Consider the following 24072-nt stretch of genomic DNA (forward strand, 5'->3'; position numbering starts at 1 on the left):
GAGGAAGGGTTTGACCAGTGAGCGGGGAGGGATCACCACCTGTAGAGCTCGTGTATGGCAGCGGGGAGACGAAGGGACAGGAACAGGAACAGCAGGTGGAGGAGAAAGGCAGTGGGGGAAGGGCGGTCAGTCCCCGGGGGAGCTGGCAGAGAGCCGCAGAGGGCAGTGGGGCGGAGGCGGAAGGAGGCACAGGTGGGAGTGGGGGAGCGGTCTCGGGGTTGGGAGCGAGGCGGAGCGCTGGGGTGGCTGGGGCTGTCGCGGTGACCCTCCGGGGAAGGCGGCGCCATGGCCCGGAGCTGGCGGTGGCTGCAGGGGCTGGTCCTCACCTGGCTCCCCATAGGTAAGTGGGGGGAGCGGGCTGCAGCTGGGTCGGGCTCAGCGGGAGCCGCGGCCGCACAGGGGCCCGCCCCGAGTCCTCTGGGCCCGGGGGGCGGCTCATCAGCGGAGTCCTCCCCTGCTGGGGTCTCTGATTCCCCTCCCCGCAAGTACTTGGACTCTTGCTCCTCCCTTTCCTGGAGCAGTTCTGGGGCGGGGGGGTCTCCTCCCTGGGGGCTGGGGTTCATGCATCTCTGGAGCAGGGACAGCTGGGCGCCCACGGGGCGGGGAGGGGGAGATGCTGGGGCTCAGTGGCTAGCCTGGGTGCTTTGCTATCCACGTGCCCCCTGCCAGCAGAGAGCAGCCTTGTCCCTAAAGCCCCTTGTGGTGGGAGGGGGGTGAGTTCCCTGGGAAAAGGGGCGAATGGGGCTGGGCTGCTTTGCAGCCTCCCTTGTGGTTTCACAAAGGGTGACAGTGCTGTAAAGATGGCCAGACATCCAGAAAAGGAGGCTTCGACAGACAGGGCTCCTCTCCTGAGAAATCGCTGCTCCCAGCCCTGACCCGTTTCCTGCTGGCTGGAGGTATTGACTGTAGCATTCTTACTGGGTTGCTGGACAGTCACTGGGTGATTCAAAGATGGCCTCATGATTTTATTAAAGACCCTGTATTCATAGGGAGCCAGTGTACAAAGCAGAATACAGAGTTGTGTGTGCTCATTGATTGTCTTGTCTGAGAGAGACACTGCTATATGATTGTGACGTTCCCCTGGTGTTATCTGGACCGGTGATCTGCTAGGTCACTCCAATCCTTGACTCTGGGAGCCAGCCTTACCCTGCTCCACTGTCAGAACCCCCACTCCTGGGCTGTTCACGCACAGCCTCTGGCATGTAAGCTGCTCCTTGGATTGCGCAACCAAATGACACTAGCCAATGTCTCCAGCCCCAGACACAACCCTAGGAACCTCCGTCTTGCAGCGTCCAGTTATGCCCGCTGGACGCTGCAAGTTTATATGAGTTCGTCAATTTAACAAAGAAATTGATCTGTACCAGGCTTGTTATCCCAAGGCTTGTTATCTCTGATGTGCTTCAAACCAAATGCATTGCTTCAGGTAGAATAAACAAACAGATTTATTAAGTACAAAGATAGATTTTAAGTGGTAGGCAAAAAGTCAGAGTGGTTACCAAAAGAAAAGAAAATATAAGCACACAGTCTAAACTCTCAACCCTATTAGACTGGGTAACATCTAGATTAAGCAATTTTTTCTCACCACACTGGATATTGCAGTCCTTTGGCCCAGGTTTGAGGAACAAACCTGTAGATTAATCTCCTCTGTTGCAGTCTTGTCTTCTCAGTGTCTTAGTTGCTTGCAGCAAAGGTGGGGGCAGGAGAAGGGCCCCGTATGTGTCCATTCTGTCTGTTTTATATCCTTAGTCCATGTGCTTGGGGAGCACAAATCCAGGCATGTCTAGGGGGCATTGCTGAGTCTCTCCAAGCAAGGTTGAGCAATTCCCCTGGTAGGGCCTCATGCAGGTGAGTTATTGCATTGTAGCTCCCTTGCTGGACAATGGCTGTTGATGGGTTGTTTGATACGCCACCAGGGCGTTGGTTACTTTCCTTGCTGTTGCCTCCGGGGAGCTAATATCTGGCTGATTCCCCAATTTACAGCATATTTTAGTGATCACCATACAACACAATTCTCATAACTTCATATGCATTAATGATACACATATGTGGATAGAGAAATGACTTTCAGCAGATTATAACTTTTCCCCTGATACCTTACAAGGCATGCTTTATATGTAAGATCACAATTATATGAAAAAGAGGAATATGGGGGTTACAGTACGCTCCCCCAAGATATAGAATGTCACAGTGATGTTCTAGCTAAAATTTCCGTCTGATAGTCGCAGGTGAGACCCCAGTAAAATGCACTGCAGTGGTTCAGCCTGGATGTGACAAAGCATGGATTACCACGATTAGGTCTGTATCTGAGAGGAAGAGGCTATTTCCTGGCCAGCCAAAGATGGGAGAAAAATTATTTCTGATGACCATTACTATGTTTTGGGTCATAGGAGTAGCAACTGTTCCCATAAGAATTCCAAGACTTTGTGCAGCAGTGGCAAACAGAGGTCAGATTTCCCTAATTAGAGGGTGTGGTTTATCTAAGGACTTCTCTCTGCCAGCATCGCCCCTACTTCATCTCTGTTAATCCTGAACCAGTTGACTTTCCTCCAAGTATTGCCTTCATTCTAATATTGAGGCACCAAAGTAATGCCATTGTCTGTCTGCTCCTGAGGAGCAGAAAACCTAGTTGTGGGTGGCATCTTAGCCCTTAGCATCTTGCAGTCTCCTTCATGGCTTGACAAAGGTCTTGGACAGAAGAAGAGATGAGATGAGATCAGGCCTTTGGGAAGAAAGGGCGTTCATTGTGACCATCTCCAACCTATCTGAAAGGAATGAATGAAGCCTCCTTAAGGTTTGTACACACTAACACTTACTTTGATATAACTTAAGTTGCTCAGGGGTGTGGAAAAGCCCCCTCCCCCAGCAATGTAAATTATGCTGATGTAAGCGCCAGTGTGGACAGCGCTTTGTTGGTGGGAGAAGCTCTCTTACCAGCATAGGAACCGCTTGGGGCGGTGGGGTAACTATGCTGGCGGGAGAGCTCTCTCCAGCTGGCATAGAGAATCTGTACTAGCCGTGCTACAGTGGCACGGCTACATCAGTACTGCTGTAGCAGTTCTAGTGTAGACCAGCCCATCGACCCCTGGAAGTTCTTGCGGGTGAACTAGTAGTACCCTGTGGCTAACTGTTGAAATCAGCCAGTACGTCTATCAGTATCAGCATGGACATTTGGCCTGGGTATACAGCTGTAAGGAGATGGATCAGCCAGTGCAATCATTGCTGTCTCCCTGCCATATTCAGCTTTGAAGCCTGACTGGGACTGATACAGAATTTTCATAGAGGTCAGATGCTGCTGGAAGTGGTGTGGCATTAACTTCCCAGTAACTTTAGCAAGGATGAAAAGTTACAGACGGGGAGTTAGTCTGCAAGTTCATTTGTGCCCAGTAATGGCTTCTTGAGAATGACCTAAACTATCACATGTTTTACGGTGACAGTTAGTTTCCAGTCTTGGAGGCAGACGCTAATGAACTTGATCAGAAGTAGGACCAAGTGTTCTTCATTTGATTTCACCAGTCTTCAAGGGCAATGCCATTTCACCAATGAATATGAGATCTGAGGCTTCAGTTACTAAAAATCTAGCAAGTGTTCAGTCTGATGTTCTCTTCCAGGCAGGGAGAGAGACAGCAACTCCTGTACCCTACTCACTGGCCTATAAAGTCGAGGGATTCTTTATCTAGCTCTGCAACTGACTGTGTAACCTTTGGGGAGACAGTTAGCTCAATGTTTCAGAAGTGCAGCGCACCTGCAAGTCCTATCTATTTCCATGGGAACTTCTTGCATCTTTGAAAACCAGGATACGTATCTTTGTGCTTCAGTATCCCTCTATGTAAAATGGAGATAATAACATTGACCCATCTTTGTAAAGAGCTTTGAGGTCCATAGATAAAATGGACTATATGAATTCTAGGTACTATTTTATTCCTGCCTGAGAGACACTGTTAGAAATAGTTTATGGGAATGGGATGCTGTGTTGCTTTGATTTGAACCTGAAAGGGGATATGCCCCTGAGCCTCTAAGGGTCTAATCAGCTCAAGATTTGCCAGGTACAGCAGTATCTTTGCTGCCAAAAAGACTGGGGAGGTGAGTTTACAGTGAGAACACTGGCAATATGGGATTATGGAGGAGCTCTTCAAAGATGCAATGGAAGTTAGATGGCTAGCTCACAATGACTTTCTGCTGGAGTAGGGCAGTTAGGTATCCTTTGCCTTTGAAGATCTCTCCATAAACCCATTTCATCCCACCCTTGCCATATCCTGTCCTGTGTGTGCTACTCTCCCCTTCAGCAGTGTTTGTATTGGGTTATCTAAGGGTGCTGGTGATATCTTTGTTATTATTAATGAAAAGCACACCCTTTTGTGTTATCTTATTTACCCTTGATAAGGGAATGCTGGAGTGTGACTGAGCTAACGTACTGTTTATTGAAACCTTTAAACCTTGTGGGGGCCAGTGGGAGCCCCGATCGATTGGCGGAACCTGTGGATGCGGCAGGTAAACAAACCGGCCCGGCCCGGCCCGCCAGGGGCTTTCACTGAACAAGCGGCGTCCCAAGTTTGGGAAACACTGATTTAAAGAATTGATGTTTACATGAATGTGTAGAACCACAGATGCCGTGCTCATTAGGCTAACAAGTCTAAGGCCATGCTAACTTATGTCTGCATATAGCAACCTCAGTAATTACATCGCTTGTGCATATCTACACTTTGCTCCTTGTGTCGGTGGTGCGCGTCCTCACCAGGAGCACTTGCATCAATTCTACTGTCAGCGTAGGGAATTGTGGGACAGCTCCTGAAAGCCCGTAAAATGCAGCGTCTACACTGGCACTGTGTTGACCTAACTACATTGACCTTGACTCTACGCGCCTCATGGAGGTGGAGTTATAAGTTGGTGTAGTGGGGCAGTTCTGTTGGCGGGAGCCAGATTTTAGTGTAGACACATACGTAGTTAGGTCGACGTAAGTTGATACAAGGCAGCTTAATTATAGTGTAGACCAGGCCTAACAGCTCCTACTTGTACTTCAGGGCACAGTATGGAGACAGGACTAGATGCCTCTTGAGGTCCCTTCTAGTCCTACACTTCTGTGATTCTATGATTACCATGCTCATTCAGGATGACATTTTCTTCCCATGGGATCATGATGCATAGAAATGCTTTTATAGGATGCATATTGCATTCTTTGAAGCAATCGGTCCTGGCCATTGTCTGACAGGAAACCAGACTAGATGGACTAATGTGTATGCTATGGGTCAGAGATGGGGACTGGGAATTGGAACTTCGGAGTTCTTACCCTGGCTTCGCTACTGACTCCCTGTGTGACCCTGGGCAAATTTCCTTATCTGTAAAATGGCTATGATGATACTTCATTTGAAGGGTTTTGAGCCTTCCCTTAGTGTAGCGCTTGTGAAAGGCTAGGAGTGAAAGTTGCTATAGAAGGGCAAGGTGGCGGTGCTGCTGCTGCCGAATGGCAGCTCTTATGCAATGTCCATTCCCACTGGCTGGTGCTTCTTGTGTTCTCTCCTGCAGGCTGCCTCTCCCTGCTGGTGATAGTGCAGGATATTGAGCGATACACCACCTTATTTGCTTCTGTGATCCTCAAGTGTGACTACACCACTTCAGCACAGCTGCAGGATATAGTGGTGACATGGCGCTTCAAATCCTTCTGCAAGGACCCCATCTTTGACTACTACTCTGCCTGTGAGTGCTGTGCTCCTCCCCAGAGCCTCAACAATGGGGAGGAAGGAGGAGACTCATTATGGGGCATTGACCCTGTATTGCCCACAAACCAAACAGTATGGTAGTATTTCCCGCAGGCTCTGGGCTGGGGAAACTTGTGGCAGGGATTGTCACTGAGGGGAGTGAAGGCTTTAAGATTCCACCTCTATAGAAGTTCTGGCCAATAGCAGCCCATCCTCCTCCTCATTGCATCATCACTGGTGTGCATGGAACCCAGAGCTCTGCCTTTGTATGGTCAGAAACAAAGGCCCTGTGGGCAGTGGCAATGGGCAGCAAACAGACTTTATAGCTGAAATCTCCTGCCTCCATGGGGTCAGGAATGAAGGCTCACATGGTCACAGCTGGCCAGCAGTGACCAGGTATTATAATTTAAGGGGATTGGAGGAAATGGAGCAAATGCCTACTTTTGGGGGGCATGAGTCATAGCAAACTAGTGCCTGTGATGGCCTCTTTTGATTAAGTATTTTGTGTCTGGTCCTTTGGACTGACTTTACAGACATGCAGAACAGCAAACCTTTAACATCTGCTCTCCTTCTCCTCCCCTTGATGTGATTACAAGGGAATACCCGTTGTGGCTTAAAGAGGGTTAAAGTTGGTGGCTGTATGTACATATGATTTACCACCCTTCCATATGCCTCCCCAAGTCTCAACTCACCAGACACCTGGAAATTGAGGATTATGCTGCTAGCTTGCTCTCGTGAATAAATCACATTCTCCCTCATCCTGTAATAATTCCACTGCATCCACTGTCCATCTCCAGACTCTAGATTCCATTAGTGCCTACAACGTGCTAGACTCTGTCCATGTACACAGAAAGACACAGTCCTTTCCCCATTCACGAGACAAGCAACATGCAAAAGGTGGGGAAAAGGGAGACAATCTGTACAACTCTATTCACCTCAAAACTCTATTTAAGAAACTAATTTTTTTTTAAATGGTTGAGATTTGTTCCGCTTGTCCCATAGGCTGCATATCTCTGGTCATCTCATGGCTCCCTCTACACATTGAGAACTGGCCTCCTTTCTGCTCCTCTCTGCCATCTTCATCACTGTGGGAGCAAGAGCCTTCTCCTCTGCAGCTTCTGCGTTCTTGAAGTCTCTCTGCCTCACTGACTTTCTATCTCCATTCACTTTCTAACTCCGTAAAAGATTTTGTCCTCCCTGCTTTGCAGTATGCTTTGTATTAAAGACTCAACACACTTTACTTTATATAATCACATATTCACTCACACCCAGATACAAGGGATTAGTCACACAATTTGTCAGTAAGGGACTCCCTGCCCTTTCTGAGGTGATAGCATTTGGGGTTTCAGATCAGGGCTTGACTCAGATCCTTGCTGTGATCTAAGTTGTGTTTAATGGCTTATTTGTAGCCTACCAGGCTGGGTTAGCTCTTGGCCAGGACCCATCCAATGACTGTAATGACAACCAGCGAGTGGTGCGAATCGTCATTCAGAGACGTGGACAGAACGAGCCTGTGCTAGGCATAGAGTACAGACAGCGCAAGATCACCATCCAGAATCGTAAGTAACCACTGGAGAGGAGAAAAGGCATGAATCCAATAACTACCCAACGTTCTGCCTGTCATCGCTTCCCAAAACGTGAATCTGGTCAACTCTATCTGTGACTTACAGACGCTATGAGCAAGGTCTGCAGCCAGATTCCTGTTGAATGTCACCACTGGAGGATGTTTGCAGTTCCACAAGCTAAAGCTGAGATAAGGGCACTTGGATATCATGCAATCACACAAGCTGAGCACCACAGGGGTTAGGAAAGAATTCTGCACCATATGTGGCAAGTGACCAGGTGCATTATATGGAGTTCACTTTCCTCTGAAGCAAGGTAGTAGCTACAGACTTGGGTTACTAGACTGATGTGGTGTGATCAGGAGGTAGGATACCAGACTTAATGCATCAATGACCTGTCCTGATGTGGACAGGTGGTGTGATATTGGATTCAATCTGATATGATAAATCCTAGGGATATTTTTCTTACTGTGCAATAACATGCTCTGATGTGGCTGACTGATTTTCCTCTGGGAAATAGGATGACTCCTTGTTAGGAGGAGAGAAAGAAGTGAAAGATAGAGGGATGTGTACAGTGTAAAGGTTTCATCATATTTTGCAGAGGACAGGGTGATGTAGTGTACTATTTGTAAGTAAGGCTATCCTCCAGTGGCTGAGTCCACAAAAGGGATAAAGGACCTGCTGCTGCAGCTGACAGAGGGAGCTCTTGGTTAGCTCAAGTGGCAGTCCTGTATAATTTGCAGATGAAAAACCAGGGTTCTAGCTCCCCAACAGAGGAAGGAGAGGTGGTGCAGCACCTGTCTGTGATCGGTAGCACAGGAATTTGTTACACTGGGGTCTGAGAGCAGTGCCAGTCCCAAAGTGCCCTCTGCTCACTGTTTTTCTTCCCTAGGGGCAGACCTTGTGATCAGTGAGGTGATGTGGTGGGACCATGGAGTCTACTACTGTGCTGTTGAGGCTCCAGGAGACACTGCAGGCGACCCAGACAAAGAGGTTAAGCTCGTTGTTCTGCGTAAGTGCCAGCGCTCTGTTTTTCCACCCACCTGTAAATCTCTCCTGTCATTCTCTTTTCTCTCTCACCTAAAAGTCTCGGGGAGATGCTCAGTATCTACCTGCAGCAACATACAGTCGGGGTCTCTTAATTACTCTGCTCCTCCTCCTCCTCAGATTGGCTCACGGTGATCTTCATCGTTCTTGGTGCTCTCCTCCTCCTCATGCTGATCGGGGTGTGCTGGTGCCAGTGCTGCCCCCAACACTGCTGCTGCCATGTCCGTTGCGCCTGTTGTCCAACCCGCTGCTGCTGCAATGAGGAAGGTGAGGCACAAATGGGGCGTGTATATCCCACGTACTACAGCTTCCACAGATACGGAACATGTCTCGCATGACTCAGTGTATGGGGAAAGCAGGGCTTTTTAGTAGCAAGCTAGCCTGTGACATTTCTCTGGCTAATGTTACCCTCAGAACAACATTTCTAAGATGAGAGATTGGAGTCTAGAAAACATGGTCCCCATCCCCTCTCTCCCTCTTTGTCCCAGGTCCAAAGGAAGCAACCCCCACCTCATGTCTCTCTCCTCCCCCCTTACACCATTTTCCTCACATGGCTACCTAAGTGTCATTTCTTCCCTATCCCACTGCAGTTCTTCTACCCCAGCGGCTGAGGTAGGCAGGGACTGCCTTGTCCCAGGCATCATGGTAGAGACCCTGCCCTTAGGCTCATTGAGAGAGCTACAATCCTTAAAGTGAGGTTCTGCTCCAAAAAGTAGCTTTGTAAAAGCTGAATGTTTGTGTGTCACTATGGCTAGCTCTAAACTGCTACAGTTTACAACTAGGGCCTGATTACCCCATCTCTGAGCCTTAGATAAACAGACACTTCTGCTTGAGTGTGGAGGGGAGGCCCTGGGGCGGGAGGGGTTGTGTGTTTGGAGAGCAAGCCCTTGTGATGTAGTGTGGGAGGTCAAACCCACCACCTGCAGCGGTGGCTCCTGTCCCACAGGGCAGGGCCTGGATCCCTGCTCCGAGCATTGCAACCTGGCACAGGGGGTTGCAGCGCCACTTAGGTTTGGCCCAGCTTGGGTGGCCCGGGGCAGAGGTCAACTTTTTTGTTTGTTCCTCCTGCTTTCTCTGATTCCTTGATTGTAATTTGTGCTCTTCTCCAGTCCTCTCCATTCTTCCGTACTTTTCCCTCAACTGCATGCTGGGATTTATGCATGTAGAAACCCTCCAAGTAATTCTTCCTTTTCTGCCTCTTTTCTGAGATCCTTTTCGCTGTTGCTCTGCTCCATTGCTCCCTGACCCAATTCCTTTTGGTCTTTATTATTATTTTTGAGCATCCAGAAAGCTACTTGTCTCCTCCCAAAGCAAACAAAGAATGGGATGCTAGAGGCATCTCAAAGTAAGTTCCTGGGATAACAGGACGTTATATGGAAAAACTGGGACTGTCCCAGTACAGCCAGAACAAAGCTCCTTAGACACACACATTCCTACACATACAGCATCTTTGTTTGCGTAGGCCACTAGAGGGCGGCCCACACCATCTGAAGCAAGAAAAGCTGCCGCTGATGTCCAGGTAAAGGTGAAGGACCTGGATTTTGAATCTCTTATGGTATGTCTACAATACACAGCAGTGGCGTGTAGGGTACCTGTAGCTACATGCCACAGTGTAAACAGGTTGCATCCACACTGTGGTGGGTAGCCACATATGTCAGTGAAAAGCTATGGCAGAGGGGAGCAGCCAGAGCTTTTCCCCGCTGACTCCTCACTGCCACAGCCTTTCCCTGTGGTGAGAAAAGGCTCCTGCAGCTTGACACTACACTGCTAAAAGTCCCAGTGTAGACATGGGAGGTACTGCTTGGGCATGTAGAGTCATATAGGGTGCATAGCCACAGGATTCAGGCATGGCTTACTCTACTCATCTAAGCAGTACCTCATAAATTACACTGCTATTTAGACTTGTGTTAGGGGGGCATGCATCATACACACTGTACACACCTCCATAAGGAGTGTGCAGTGCAGATGTGCCCTTAATGATGCTGGTTTTGATTTTGGTAACAAAACCAGGTGGGTTTATCTTGGTTGGGGTTTGCATTATATAAACACAATGCCGAGTGGACCAAATTCATCCCTAGTGTAAACAGGTATCGGTGCAGTGGAAAGTTCTGGGATAAACTTATTGGTATAGACCAGGGGGGACCTGTGTGTTACTCTCTCCTGTCAGCAGCTTTTCCTTTGCAAGCCCCTGCCACTCCATTGGTCTGTAAAATAGGAATTCAGCAGGTGTGCAGAAAAGTGTAATCAGCCTAAGAGAGTTAGGCTATTTTACCACTGTGACACCTGTCTTCCCCCCCCCCCCCCCGTCACTTTTCTGGGGTGCCACCTGATGCACTGGGGTCCACTGAGCTCCCCGACCCACCAGCCTGGGTTCCCTTACACTGTGCTGCTGTGACCGGCTCTCAAGCTCCCTTCCAGCCCAGGCACAGGCAGGGCCACGCACAGCTGCAGGAACACATGCACACATGCTGAGATTAGCTCTGTATGGGAAAGCTCAATTTGGGAATTGCCCAACACTCAAGTGCCCATCCCCTCTGGAATACAAACCCAAAATTTGTATTGTCTTGTGCTGCACAGAAAACTGTACAACGTAAGCTCATGAAATTCATAGAAGGTTAGGGTTGGAAGGGACCTCAGGAGGTCATCTAATCCAACCCCCTGCTTGAAGCAGGACCAATCCCCAGTTTTTGCCCCAGATCCTTAAATGGCCCCCTCAAGGTTTGAACTCACAACCCTGGGTTTAGTAGCCAATGCTCAAACCACTGAACTATCCCTCCCCCCAAATGTGGAGGAAGATATGTACATCTTTTTGCCCCCTAGTTATGAATTACACAAACTGGATTTAGAATAAACAAAACAAGTTTATTAAGTACAAAAGGTATATTCTAAGTGATAAGGGATAGCAAACAGATCAAAGCAGATTACTGAGCAAAATAAACGCGCAAACTAAGCTTAATGCACAAAAGAAATTGGTTACAAGTAGTAATTTCTCACCCTAAATGTTGTTTTAGGTAGGTTACAGAGTTTCTGCAGCTTAAAGTTCCAGATATTCCTTTTCACAGGCCAGACCCCTTTCTCTGCCTGGGTCCCAGTCCTTCTTCCCCATATCAGTCTTAGGTGTTTTCAGCAGTCCTCCTGGGTGGGGATTCCGTGAAGAACCAGCAACCTTGATTAACTAGCTCCCCAGACTTAAATAGGATTTACATATGGCAGGAATCCTTTGTTTCCCAGTTTGATCCCCACCCCCTCCTAGTGGAAAAATACCAGCAGTCCAAGATGGAATCCAGTACCAGGTGACATGATCACATGACCCTTCAGTGCCAAAGCAACCCATGAGACAAGGTTTATTTGCAATGTCCACAGGAAGGAACTTCAAAAAGATGGGAGATCAGCATCTTCAAAGACCCATGGTCTTTCCTAATGGCCCATCCAGGCTCATTGCATAGGGTCTGGTGGGCATTCCCCAGGTGTAAACACAGTTGTAATTGTTACATAGTCAATATTCCTAATTTCAGATACAGAAATGATACATATATACAAATAGTTATAATCATATTTAGTCAATCATAACCTTTCCAATGATACCTCACATGCCTTATCTTTCACAAAATATATCATAGTTATGCTATAATCATATTATAGCCATATTTCGATGAAGAATATGGGGTGTAGTGTCACAACCAGAGGCGCCAACTTCCCCTCTTTCCTGTGGGTGCTCAACCCCTGCCCTGCCTTTTCCCACCCCACCCCGCCCCCATTCCAAACCCTTCCCCAAAGTCCCCACCCCAACTACACCCCCTCCCTGCCCCTATTCCAACTCCTTCCCCAAATCTCCACCCCAGCCCCACCTCTTCCCCACCTCCTCCCCTGAGCGCACCACGTTCCCGCTCCTCCCACTCCCTCTTGGAGCATGCTAACGCTGCCAAACAGCTGTTTGGTGGCGGCCGAGCGGGAAGTGCTGGGAGGTAGGTGGAGGAGCAGGGAGGAGGAGGAGGTGGGGCGGGGAGTGAGGGGAGCTTGGCTGCCAGTGGATGCAGAGCACCCACTCATTTTTCCCCGTGGGTGCTCCAGGGTTGGAGCACCCACAGAGTCGGCGCCTATGGTCACAACCACTGGTACCATTTTCCTACCCACTCACACTAACACTTCTCATTGTTGAATTTGGCCCAGTGTCTGTAAAACCTTTGGAAGACGAAAAGCAAATTCTTGCAATAGCCCTGTGAGATCTTTCAGGTGGAGGAACAAGGTAACCGGGCCTTGCCCAAGTCCACACAGGGTGTGAATGTGGGAGCTGGGATTGCCGTGAATACTTGGCTCTTACCAAGTGCTTTTCCTCAGTAGCTCTTAAAGCGCTTCACAAAGGAGGTCTGTATCATTATCCCCATTTGACAGATGAGGAAATGGAGGCACTGAGATAAATGACTTCCCTGAGTTCACCCAGCAGGTCATTAGCAGAGCAGGGAATAGAATCTAGGTCTCCTGAGTTCCCAGGCCAGTGCTCTATTAGGCTGCACTGCTCTGAAGAGAAACCAATCAGGATTAGAACTCCGTAGTTATTGACTTCCTAGCCTGTTGCTCAGGTGGGTGGATGGGTGAGGTGAAGGTTGTGTGTGGTTTGGGGATCCCCCAATTTACAAAGAACAAGTGCTTTCACTCTAGGTGGCTTGTTAGATTAAGGAAAACAGCAATGAGAGAACAAATATAAGATCTCCATTATTTGTTTTAGTATCAACAACATGCAGAGTGCTGCACAAAACGTGAAATGAAGAAAGTCCCTGCCCCAGAGAGCTTACTCTGCCCTAAGCTGGCGAGGACAGGGAAGACACAATTTGTTGTTGTGCGTGGACTCACTTTTTATGGGTGTCCATAGAAGAAGTGAGTCTTCAGGAGGAACTTGCATGGGGAGTGTGTGGTGGTTGGCACACCGATATGGGGCGGGAAGCATTCTACATATCAGAGGCAGTATGGAGTGGGAGAAGGTGAAAAGGATTTTGAGACTGGCATCTTTGGTGAAGCACAGGAGTTGGAGTGGCAGGGGGAATACCGTGAGCGGAAAGATCAGTAGAGTAGACCAGAGCCAAGTTTGTAGCACTTTCACAGTGAGAACAAGAAGTTTAAACTTGGGAGGGAAGAAATTCAAAGTTGGGGGTGACATGGTCAAACTGGTGAGCAAGGAAGATAATTTTAGCTGCAATACTGTGCATCGATTGGAAGGGTACAATATTGTACAGGTGTTGGATCAGCCAGAGAGCAGGAGATTGGAGTAATCCAGACAGGAGCTGGACAGAGCATGACTGAGTGCCTTAGCTCTGAGGCCAGAGGAAGGGATGGCTTTGGAGATACATCGTGGAAGATGAAACGGCAGGATTTGGACAGTCTGTATGGATGAGGCAAACGACAGCAAGGAGTCTACTGTGACTCGCCATCACTAAACCAGCTGTAATTTTAGGCAAAAAGGAGGTTGGAAGTGTTGTCGGCAATGATGGGGAATGGAGGTGTTAAAGAGGGATTACGAGGAAGAAGGAAGTAAAGTGCCTCTCTCACTGTGTGCAAATCTCCATCTTGAACTGCTTCACAGCCCTGCCCCTAGTGAAAAAACAGGTCGACCCTTTACATTTAAAGGTGCATTACATAATGGAACCATACCTCACAAGGGAACTCTTTTCCAGCTACCTTAGATGGTTTTGCACCCCAGCAGAATTCCTCTGTTTCCATTTCTAGCAACTGCTCTAGACCTTCTCTTCTTTCCTGGATCATGCTCGTTATGCTGGAACCTCCCTGTCTTTGTTTCAACTTTGTCCCAAGCCAAAGAGAGCCCTTCATGTGGTTGATCTCCAGTAATTCTCTATTGCTCACACCCACATGCTGCCATATACCAAGCAAAGTTTGTATCAAGAGCGATGGGCAGGCAGTGTCCCTGAGAAGAGATGCTGTAACTGTGTCTCTTCTTGCCTAGCCCTGGAACGACATCGGTTCGTGAAGCAGGCTCGGACACTCATGCCATGGATGACACACTACCCATTCTATGTGGGAGGTGACGGGAACTCCCAACTCTCTTCTTACCAGCTGAACCCATTGCTGCAAAAAGGTGAGCCCTTGGGTATCCGTGCAGGGAGAGTAAGGTTGGCACTTGAGTCTGTAACTCGTTGGAGTCTACTAACTTGGCTGTGCTTCCTCAGCCATAGTGGCGATGAGATGTTCCTACTATGACTCAGTTATATTGTACCGTAGGGTAAGAGGGGATCCAGTCTCTCCGCCCTGGAGAGGGCGCTACAGGGGTTATGCTGTTCATAGTCAACTCCTTATAGTCAAAACTGACACACAATGAGTAGAAGGCAATTTGTTTATGCTGCTACCAGTCTGTATAAATGACTGAGGACAAATGATCCTCCATACCTCTATTACATCTATCAAAGAAACAAGGGAGGATTCATGTTGAGCTTAATTCTTCCCTGTTATTGGTTCCTTATGTCCATTTCCAGGCCCTCCCTCCCCCTACCTCCCTCAAAAAAGTAGTCAAAGTTGTAAATGAATATCAATAACTTAAGGAAAAGGTTAAAAGACTGTTGTACAGAGATGAAGATTAGCAAACCAGAGTAGGATTTCTGATAGGAAAACTTTAAAAAAGCAAACACTGGAAAATAGGGAAATGCAGCATGATGTTTTCCCAAACAAGTTTAACTCTACCCTTGTTTGCCATCAACCTGAAACAAGTTTTGTAATACTGTCCTGACAGTTGCACAGCATGCATCTTCAGATTTAGCTCTCGTGATTTCAGGATGTATTATGAACTGCTTATATGCTTATTGCTGGAAGACCTCCTAATCAGTGATCTCTTACAACTAACTGATATTGCCCACTATGCTTCTGTGCATGCTGTCTTTGTACAGCTAGTCAGCTAGTTCCGATAGCTGCTGACATCTTAAGCTCCATTTTCCTGGCCCAACTGTACATCTTGGCCTTGTCTACACTACAGGGGGAGATCCATCTAAGTTACACAACTTCAGCTACGTGAATAATGTAGCTGCAGTCGATGTACTTAGATCTACTTACCACGGGGTCCACACTACACGATGTCGACGGGAGATGCTCTCCCGTCGACTCCTGTACTCCACCTGAACGAGAAGCGCAAGGGGAGTCGACGGGAGAGCAATCTGCGGTCTATTTAGCGGGTCTTACTAGACCTGCTAAATCGACCACCGATGCATCAATCGCTGCATATCGATCCCCGGTAAGTGTAGACAAGGCCTTATACTCATTCTGTTTGAAAGTAAATGAGTTTGAGACTGAGCCACCAAGGCTGGCATGGTTTAAGATGTGGTACTCTGACGCTTATCTATGACACATGTCTGTTCGGACAGTTCACACTGGCAGAGGACAGGGGCAGAGTTAAGGTTGTTTGGAATACCATAAGTCTGTGTATTTTCGTACTTCTCAACACTGTTGCTCTTAAGTTTTCCCTTATATTATAGTTCATTAGTTTGCTACTCTTTATGCTAATCTTCAAAGTACTTGTTTTCCTTCATAGTATTAAGGTCACAAGTATGAATCAATTCCAGCTTCACAAAATTTTGCATGTGAATTTACATTAGGCTTTTGACGAAGTTGTCGGGGAAATGACCTGGTGTTCCAGCCATACAGAACAATTTGTTCTTTTTCAAGCAGATAAATTAGAAGAACGCCTCCTGAACTGACATTCCTGGTTTGCTGGATGACCCTGTGACCTATCACCTCTAAGTTCCCCAGAACACTTCAGCCCACTACTAGCTTGGCTTCGGTCCTTGCTGCATGTGATGTTGGGGTTGGGTGGCTTTGCAGGGACCCCTTTGCCTAGCAGGCAGAGAGGGGAGAAAGTATCTGGTAGCTTAGTTGGGCTTCTTTTTGACTCAGGGGAGCCAATTTGCTCATTAGCAGGGATGGGGATGTCTCCTTATTGCCTCGCCCTGACTGCTACTCTCTCTTGTCCCCTATCCTTAGATGTCTCTCTGCAGAGCAGCCTCCCACTGGTGCATTCGCAGGGCCAGCTGCCCCCGCAAAACAACGTCCTGGACTATCTGGAGTCTGAGATCCAAAACCTCAACCTATCCCAGCCCCTGCTACCCTCCCACCACTTTGGGACCAACCAGCATCCCAGTGTGCTTTCCTCCCTGAGCTCAGAGATTGTGGAGCGCAGGGTAATCCAGCTGCCTCCCATCACTGAGCTCATCCCATCCTCACAGAGGAGCACTAGCTTGTCACAGCTGCAGCGAGCTGGCCATGCTGCAGAATCCTGGGGCTCCACAATAGAGGATGAGAGGGAGGACCGGAGAAGATGCCAGCCCTTGAATGGAGATTCTCTCTCCAGCTTTGATCAGGAATCCTGGGACAAGGGGCGAGACCAGCCTCCTCAGAGGCAGAGGGAGGGCAGCTATGAGGGCAGGCACCGGAGTTCCAGGCGGGATGTATCGCCCACACACCGGCCAGACCACGGTAGGTATGGTGGCATCTGCTACCCTGAGGAGGCCAGGGAGCACTCAGGCCGCCGTTTCAACCCCAGGCAGCAGCCTTTGGAGAGGCAAAGGTATCAAAGCTCCAACAGAAAGGGCAGCAATTCAGAGCAGCGGGGGCGCCAGCATCGCAGCTATTCTCCTCCGTCATGGCGAGAGTCGTGGAGCTCGGCAGAAGAGCACAGTCGCTTCCAGGGGAACAATAGGCAACGCCACCGTCGCTCCCCAGGCTGGCCAGAAGACAAGCCACCCAGTTACCGCTCATTGGAAATTATCCCAGCCAAGGACAGCAAACACAGAAGCAGTGTGGGACAGCAGTCGGTGAGTCAGAGTTCCTCACTGCTCTCTCTGATGGGAACGGTTAGTCCCTCTGTGTGTGGGAGAATGGGTGTCAAATGTGCACTGGAGCCTGATGTATGTCAAGGTGGGTGGGGGTTAAGTGCAAAATGTCCCACACAGCTTGGTTGAGGGAGGTGCTGAATTCTCCCCCATCGCATGCACACACAGCATAGTTATGGTGTGTCGGAGTAGGAGGGGTATCAAATTGTTCCGCTGACTCACAGCCTTGGGAAGGGGTGTCTGTCGCCCCAGGGCACAGGGGTGTTTTGTTTTGTTTTTTTAAAACTTCGATTAGTTCCATTTTTAAAAAAATTCAGTTGGCTTGTTACTTCTATAAGTCTCCGCTATTTAAAAAAATTAACATTAATAATTTTGTAAGGAGCAAAATATACCTCTATAAATACCTGTATCTGATATGGCCAAAACTTTCAGACTTGAGCACCTAAAGTTAGGCACCTAAGTCCGTATTTAGGTTCCTAAACTAGTGGCCTGATTTTCAGAGGTGCTGAGCAGTTAGTGCCAAGTCTGCTGCAGATACCTGGACTGAGAACTGAACTCGCTTCACACTGGACAGGGATTAGCTGAGAACAATTTTTGGGAGCTATCAACCTGGGGCAGTATTTGACCTAGCAATGCAGGGGCAAAATTCCCAACCTCTGAGTTATCCAGCCCACCACCTATGTCGCCTGATTTCTTTTTTTTTTTTTTTTAATACATCCCAATTTTTAGGAGGTGTGGGGAAACAAGTGACCTCCAAGTCCCGCAGATGTAGGATCTTAAAACAGAGGGCTCTTGTCAAAAGGGTCATGCCCCACAGCAATGTGGTATTCCCCTTCTCTCTCCTGTCAGAGCTACAAAGATAGATTTCTCTAAAGGAAACCCAGATCCAATTCTAACTCTGTTGCTGGTACAAAGGTCCTTGCTGCTTTGCTACGGAGTAGGGTAGGGAGACATGCTTTCTACGTTATCCCCACATTTGTGATTCTCTCTCTTTTTTTTCTTTTAATTTTCTCCTGCAGGAAAAAGGAAGTTCCCGCAGTGGAAAAAGCGTGGTCATTTAACATCATGGTGAAAGGACTGAAACTCCTAATGGTTCTGCTTTGGGGCTCCCTTTTGCCCTCCCAGTGTGTAATTTCTGATTGAACAGGAGACCTGCAACAACTGGATAAAATAAAATGTAGTGGAGACCAGTGAGGAAACTGTGCATAGGAGGCCAGGAGATCAGTGGCTTTTTAACCTCTAAAAACCTTCTTATTCCTTCCTTACTCTAGAGATTTTGGTTTCAAACAGACCATGGTTGTTGCAAGTGGTCCCTTTGAGAGTAGAGTTTCTGGTGGCACTGAACAAATAGCATGTCCTCCCTCTCTGACTTTGAATCTCACCAAATGTTGTGCATGTGGCCCTGAGATTCAGCACCAAACATTAGAATGTTTGCCTTGATTAACAAGTGGTGGTTTCCTTTTGCCTCAGTGAGTTTCTGTCATACAGCCCTAGATGAAACTGTCAAGTAAACAGTTCGCTGTGCGCTAAAGGAAGCGTCAGAATGTTACATGCACATGTGAATCTAAGTGCACTCTCTACAAGAGCACATGGCCACTTCTGTGCTTGGAAAAACGCCTGAATATTGCTGGTGCTTCCAGTTTATATTGACAGATACCTTAATAAGGACATGGAGAGGGTCTGCCTGGCCACTTGACCCAGACTGTAGTGTATTCATGAGTTCAAAGTACTAATCTACAAGGTTCTGTTATCATAGATTGATGCTGTTTTCGGGGGCTGAGCTATGGTTAACTGCCATCCTGGCAACAGTGGGCCTGATTTTCAAAGGTACCAAGCTCATGTTCATTTTAAGTCAATGGGAGCTTGGTGATACCCTATCACCTCCAAAAATGATGATCTCTGTGGATATTTTTTTTTTGAGGAATCAACCCTTTCCCCAAAATCTCACGTGCTCTGCTTTCCTTCTTGGCCTCTGTCCTCCTGAGGTGCGTGTATGGGGAAAATGGGCTCTAGGAGACGAGTCTTGTCCCCTGCTTTGCTATTGCCCTTCTAACATGCTGTTAGGGAGCTGATCTTTATCCTGAGCACTGCATTTTTCGTAAACTTGTTGCTCAACAGATCTGTGGTTTGGTTACTATTGGATTAAGGTGCCTGCCTATAAATTACCCTGTAACTAAAAGCAAAGAGAGAATTTCCTTTGGAAACCAATTGCAATAGGCAGAATAGCAGGTCAGTCTGTTTTTTCTTGGCTGGAAGAGACGAGACAAAAGAATCCTTTTCTCTGGATGTTGAGATAAGAGGCTTCTGATCACCATGGTAAAGCTGCTCTCTAAAGGCACTTTGTGAACTGCTGACACTAGGGTTCAGCTCTTTGTGTGAAGCTTTGGGAATGGCGTGTATATTATTTTGTAATTTGCAACACCTAAAGTTTGGTCAAGACCTATTCTTACTTCATCCAGTCCATTTCCCAGCTGGCACAGGATTGCTCTCTACAGGACATTTTAAAACTATCAGTGGAGTGCCTGCCACTTCCTTTGGAAAGCTAGCTTCCAGGATTGATTTTTGAAAATGACCCTTCCTTGCACTCTTGTGGGGAACCACCCTCTGGAATTCATATAAAGTGCTTTGTCTCCCTCCCTAGGGCTGTGTGTATGCCAGATAAATGAACTCCTGGATGGTGCAAGTATCAATGGAGTAGTGTTGCCACACTAGGTGTGTTCTTTGTGCTTGTGGTTTTTCCCTTTGCTCACATTTGGGCAGTACTGCAATGTCATGGTAGCAGTGCTTTCTCTGGGTGTCCTGTCCCACAGTTCCCAGCACTGCTGCCTGAAGCAGTGGCTGCGAGTGGATTCTGAAGAGCTGTCTGGTAACCTAGGGCCGCTGTGAAAGAAGTCAAATTCCCACAATTCCCTGGGAACTAGTGCCATTTCTTAGTTCTTCTCTCAAACTTGGGGCCAAGGATGAACATCCAGCTCCCTCTTACTGCTCTATAAGAGGGTTGTTTTTTTCTGGATTATCCTGAAACGGTTGGAGACCAAGGCCAACAGCTGATGGAACATCTTACATAATGGCCACCATCTTGGCCAGCACAGCAGGGATTGAAACAGGGACCATTAGAGCTAAAAGCTTGAGATCCAGATCCAGGCTGTACAGCAGGAGACTAACAAACTCACCTCTTCTGTGGATTGGGGGATGTGTAACTTGCATGGACTACTAAATCACACGTGCCCCACACCTGGAATAGCTGGCTCCATACAGAACTTGAGGATGATGCTCCCAGCTCCAGTGTTGCTTCTAGGTCTGTTCCACGGTCGCACATCTGTGTAACCAAGTTCATCTTGAGACCTGTGATGGATGCAGTAGGGATTGTCTAATTTTATGTTAGAGAAGACTTTTCTGTATTTCCATTGTGAGCTAGCCCCAACATTGCAGCAACCAGAATGTAAGGTTCTGGCTCCATTCCCCATGGAAAAGAGAGGCAATTGCCCTGTGGAATCTGGCTGTCTTGGATGGATCTGTGAAAATTTTTATTTAAAAATGAGATTTTAATGATATGGTGGTGGTAGTGGTACTTATGTAATTTGAATGGTTTTAATACATTTCTCTGTGTGTGGCTGGCTAATGATTTTGTATTCGTTGTGAAGAGTTGATGGACAATTGAATTGATATTAAAGAACAGCATTGTTGCCCCTTCTTCCCACATCAGTATCCCATTCTGAGGATATGTCTACACTTTAACCACTACAGCGGCCCACCTGGAACACTGCAGCTTTGCCACTGTCTACACTGCATCAGGAGGGGTTCTCCTGTCGGCATAGGTAATCCACCTCCCCAAGATGTCTTCTGTCAACCTAGCATTGTCTACACTGGGGGTTAAGTCAGCACAGTTATGTCTCTCAGGGGTATGGATTTTTCACACCCATGAGAGGTGTAGCTATGCCTTTGTAAGTTCCCTGTGTAGACCAGTCCTGGCACTCAGCATTGCCCCTCTGCTGAGCAGAAGCAGATGTCTGGGGCTGAGCAGGTTGACTTTCCAGGGAGGAAAAATCAGTAGTATGGATTCTGGGTATATTCAGTGTAACTTGCTTTATCTACATGCACCCTAGTTCTGAAATGAGATGGTCAAACAGCATGCAGGATAATCCCTTCTCTTCTCCCTACTATCTCAGCCCAGACCAGTGCCCGGCTCCCAAGGAGCAACTGTGCCCCATAAACTGATTCTAATCAGAGCCCAAGGCAGATAGTAAACTCCTGCTTTTTGCACAGCTACTTCTTTCCCCAAAAGCTGCCTCTTCACAAAATCTTGTATAACTCCAGCCTAACACAGCATGTCTTCCCAAGAGACAAAACTTGTTCACACGCTAAGGGCTGGCCTAAACTGAAAAGTTGCATCAGCATAACTACGTCTCTCAGGAGTGTGAAAAATCCACACTCCTGAGAGACATAGTTAAGATGACCTATACCTTGCTGTAAACAGCTAGGTCAACAGAATAATTTTGTTGACCTATCTACCTCTCCCAGAGGGAGTAGCTTACCTAGATTTGAGCAATGGGAGAACCCCTTCTATTGCTATAGTAAGTGTCCACACTGAAGCACTACAGTCATGCAGCTGTGTTGCTGTAGCATTTCAAGTGTAGACGTAGCCTGTGGAAAAAGGACATGAAGGTTATGTGTAACAGTGCTATTTGATGATGACTGCCAGAATGGTATGATTGTATTAATGACACAACTTGGGGCACAAGGAAGTGAGCTCTCTTCTTCCCTTTCCCCACGAGCTCTGTAGTAGAGCTGAAGAAATTATTTGTGAATAGTTCATTAATGCTTGTTTTGACCATGTTTGGGCCCCTATTTTTCACTTTTTGATAACATTCACATGAGCTAAATTCTGCTTGTATGAATGTTTTTGGGAAAACTAATTTCAAACCTGTAGCTGAAACATTTAATTTTGTGATTAAATGGTGGACAGTAGTAGTTTAGATTATCCAGTTGGGGACTGGAAACAATACTATGTGGTTTAGATAACAAAACATGCAGCTCAAATATTAAATACTCTTACTCGCATGGAATGGAGTCAGAGAAATCCACAGACTGCAGTTTGTTTACACAAAAGTTTCTGTCAGGATTCCCTCCCCACTCTGAACTCTAGGGTACAGATGTGGGGACCCGCATGAAAGACCCCCTAAGCTTATTTCTACCAACTTAGGCTAAAAACTTCCCCAAGGCACAAATCCGCCCTTGTCCTCGGATGGTACTGCTGCCACCACCAAGTGAGTTAGACAAAGATTCAGGAAAAGGACCACTTGGAGTTCCTGTTTCCCCAAAATATCTCCCCAAGCCCCTTCACCCCCTTTCCTGGGGAGGCTTGAGAATAATATACCAACCAAATAGGTAAACAAGGTGAGCACAGACCAGACCACTGGGTTTTTAGGACACTAAAAACTAATCAGGTTCTTAAAAGCAGAACTTTATTATAAAGAAAAAAGTAAAAGAAGCACCTCTGTAAAATCAGGATGGAAGATAATTTTACAGGGTAATAAGATTTAAAACACAGAGGATTCCCCTCTAGGCAAAACTTCAAAGTTACAAAAAACAGGAAAAAAACCTCCCTCTTAGCATAGGGAAAATTCACAAGCTAAAACAAAAGATAATCTAACGCCTTTCCCGGCTTTACTTACAATTTTTGTACTTTTAGATGCTTATTTCAGACAGGGTTTTAGCAGATGTTTTTTTCCTGCCCTGGCCCCTCTCTGTTCCAAGAGAGAATTAAAACAAAGAGCACAAACAAAACCTTTTCCACCCTCCCCCAGATCTGGAAGTATCTTCTTTCCCCATTGGTCCTTCTGGTCAGGTTGCAACTAGGTTAATGGAACTGATTAGCCCCTTCCAGGTAAAGGAGGGATTTTTATGACCGTTTCAAATAATTACAAAGAGCAAACAAATTCATAAGTCAATGAGCTTGTGTATAGGTGGTAAACTGGATAAATTCATTTCCAGTTGCTGATTCAGTTCTAGTCTCTGTGGATCTTGTTGAACAGTCAAAGAAATATCCCTTGCAAACAAGAAAATTTCTGTATCAATAGAGATGAAATGGGTGCAAAGTGATTATGCTATAACGAGACCCTTTCTTGGTGGTAATGAGTATGCCTGAACCTCCCATTGCAAGCTCTCCTGGTCTGCAGGGCAGGCAGATATTGATCCTGGCAACTGCTTTCCACTCATTGCTATAGAGCCATGATTGGTATAAAATCTTCTGTTCTCGCTGAACAAGAATGGACCCATGTGCCTGGCTATCTTATGCATTTGTAGAGCTCCTATTGCTGCAGTAGGTAGACCCCATTCCAAGACTGGAGGCCCAAGGGGCTGCTTTTTGTGCAATCGCTGAGTTCAAACAAAGTAAACAATCACATGTAGACTGTTGGCAATCGAGCAACCCATAACTGACAGTGCAAAAAGGCCCAGGAACAATCTTAGAGCTTGTCTTCATTGCAGGGGTAACTTGTGCTCACTCAGCTCAAGTGAGAGTGGCTACACAGCAAAATAACTCTCAAACAGCACAGTGTGTTTGTGGTAGCAGCACAGTGTAGCTACGTCTCCATTGCATTATTAGACCCAGCAGCACTTGAGCTTCTACCCACACCCCCGACGGGCCAGCTAATGTGAGTTTAAAGCGCCAGTTAACCTGGGCTAGAGATTTTTGCATGTGCATGGGAGTCAAGGTAGGGGCAACATTCAAATTATCTTGAGCTAATGCTGCAGTGAAGATGAGCCCTTTTGTAGTTCTGCATCTTGTTTAATCTCTAGAATGTGCCTTGTACTATTTTTCTACAATGTCATTCCACTATGCCAGCTGTACAATGAAAAGCCAGATGGTAACTGATGTTTGTATGTTTTGGTTTTTGAGTGATTGTCAAATGTATGATTAAAATAAATGAGAACTTCTAGCCA

General features: G+C 47.1%; 1 protein-coding gene across 1 annotated transcript; it reads left to right on the forward strand.

Moving 5' to 3' along the window:
- Nucleotides 1-24072, forward strand: ILDR1 (immunoglobulin like domain containing receptor 1). Its single transcript, XM_043538654.1, has 8 exons — nt 1-340; nt 5521-5691; nt 7103-7252; nt 8148-8267; nt 8423-8569; nt 14259-14390; nt 16280-17109; nt 18147-24072. The coding sequence occupies exons 1-8, from the start codon at nt 286-288 to the stop codon at nt 18186-18188; spliced, it is 1647 nt and encodes a 548-aa protein (XP_043394589.1). The 5' UTR covers nt 1-285; the 3' UTR covers nt 18189-24072.

This window comes from Chelonia mydas, chromosome 1 (genome assembly GCF_015237465.2).
Source record: "Chelonia mydas isolate rCheMyd1 chromosome 1, rCheMyd1.pri.v2, whole genome shotgun sequence".
Classification (NCBI taxonomy): Eukaryota; Metazoa; Chordata; order Testudines; family Cheloniidae; genus Chelonia; species Chelonia mydas.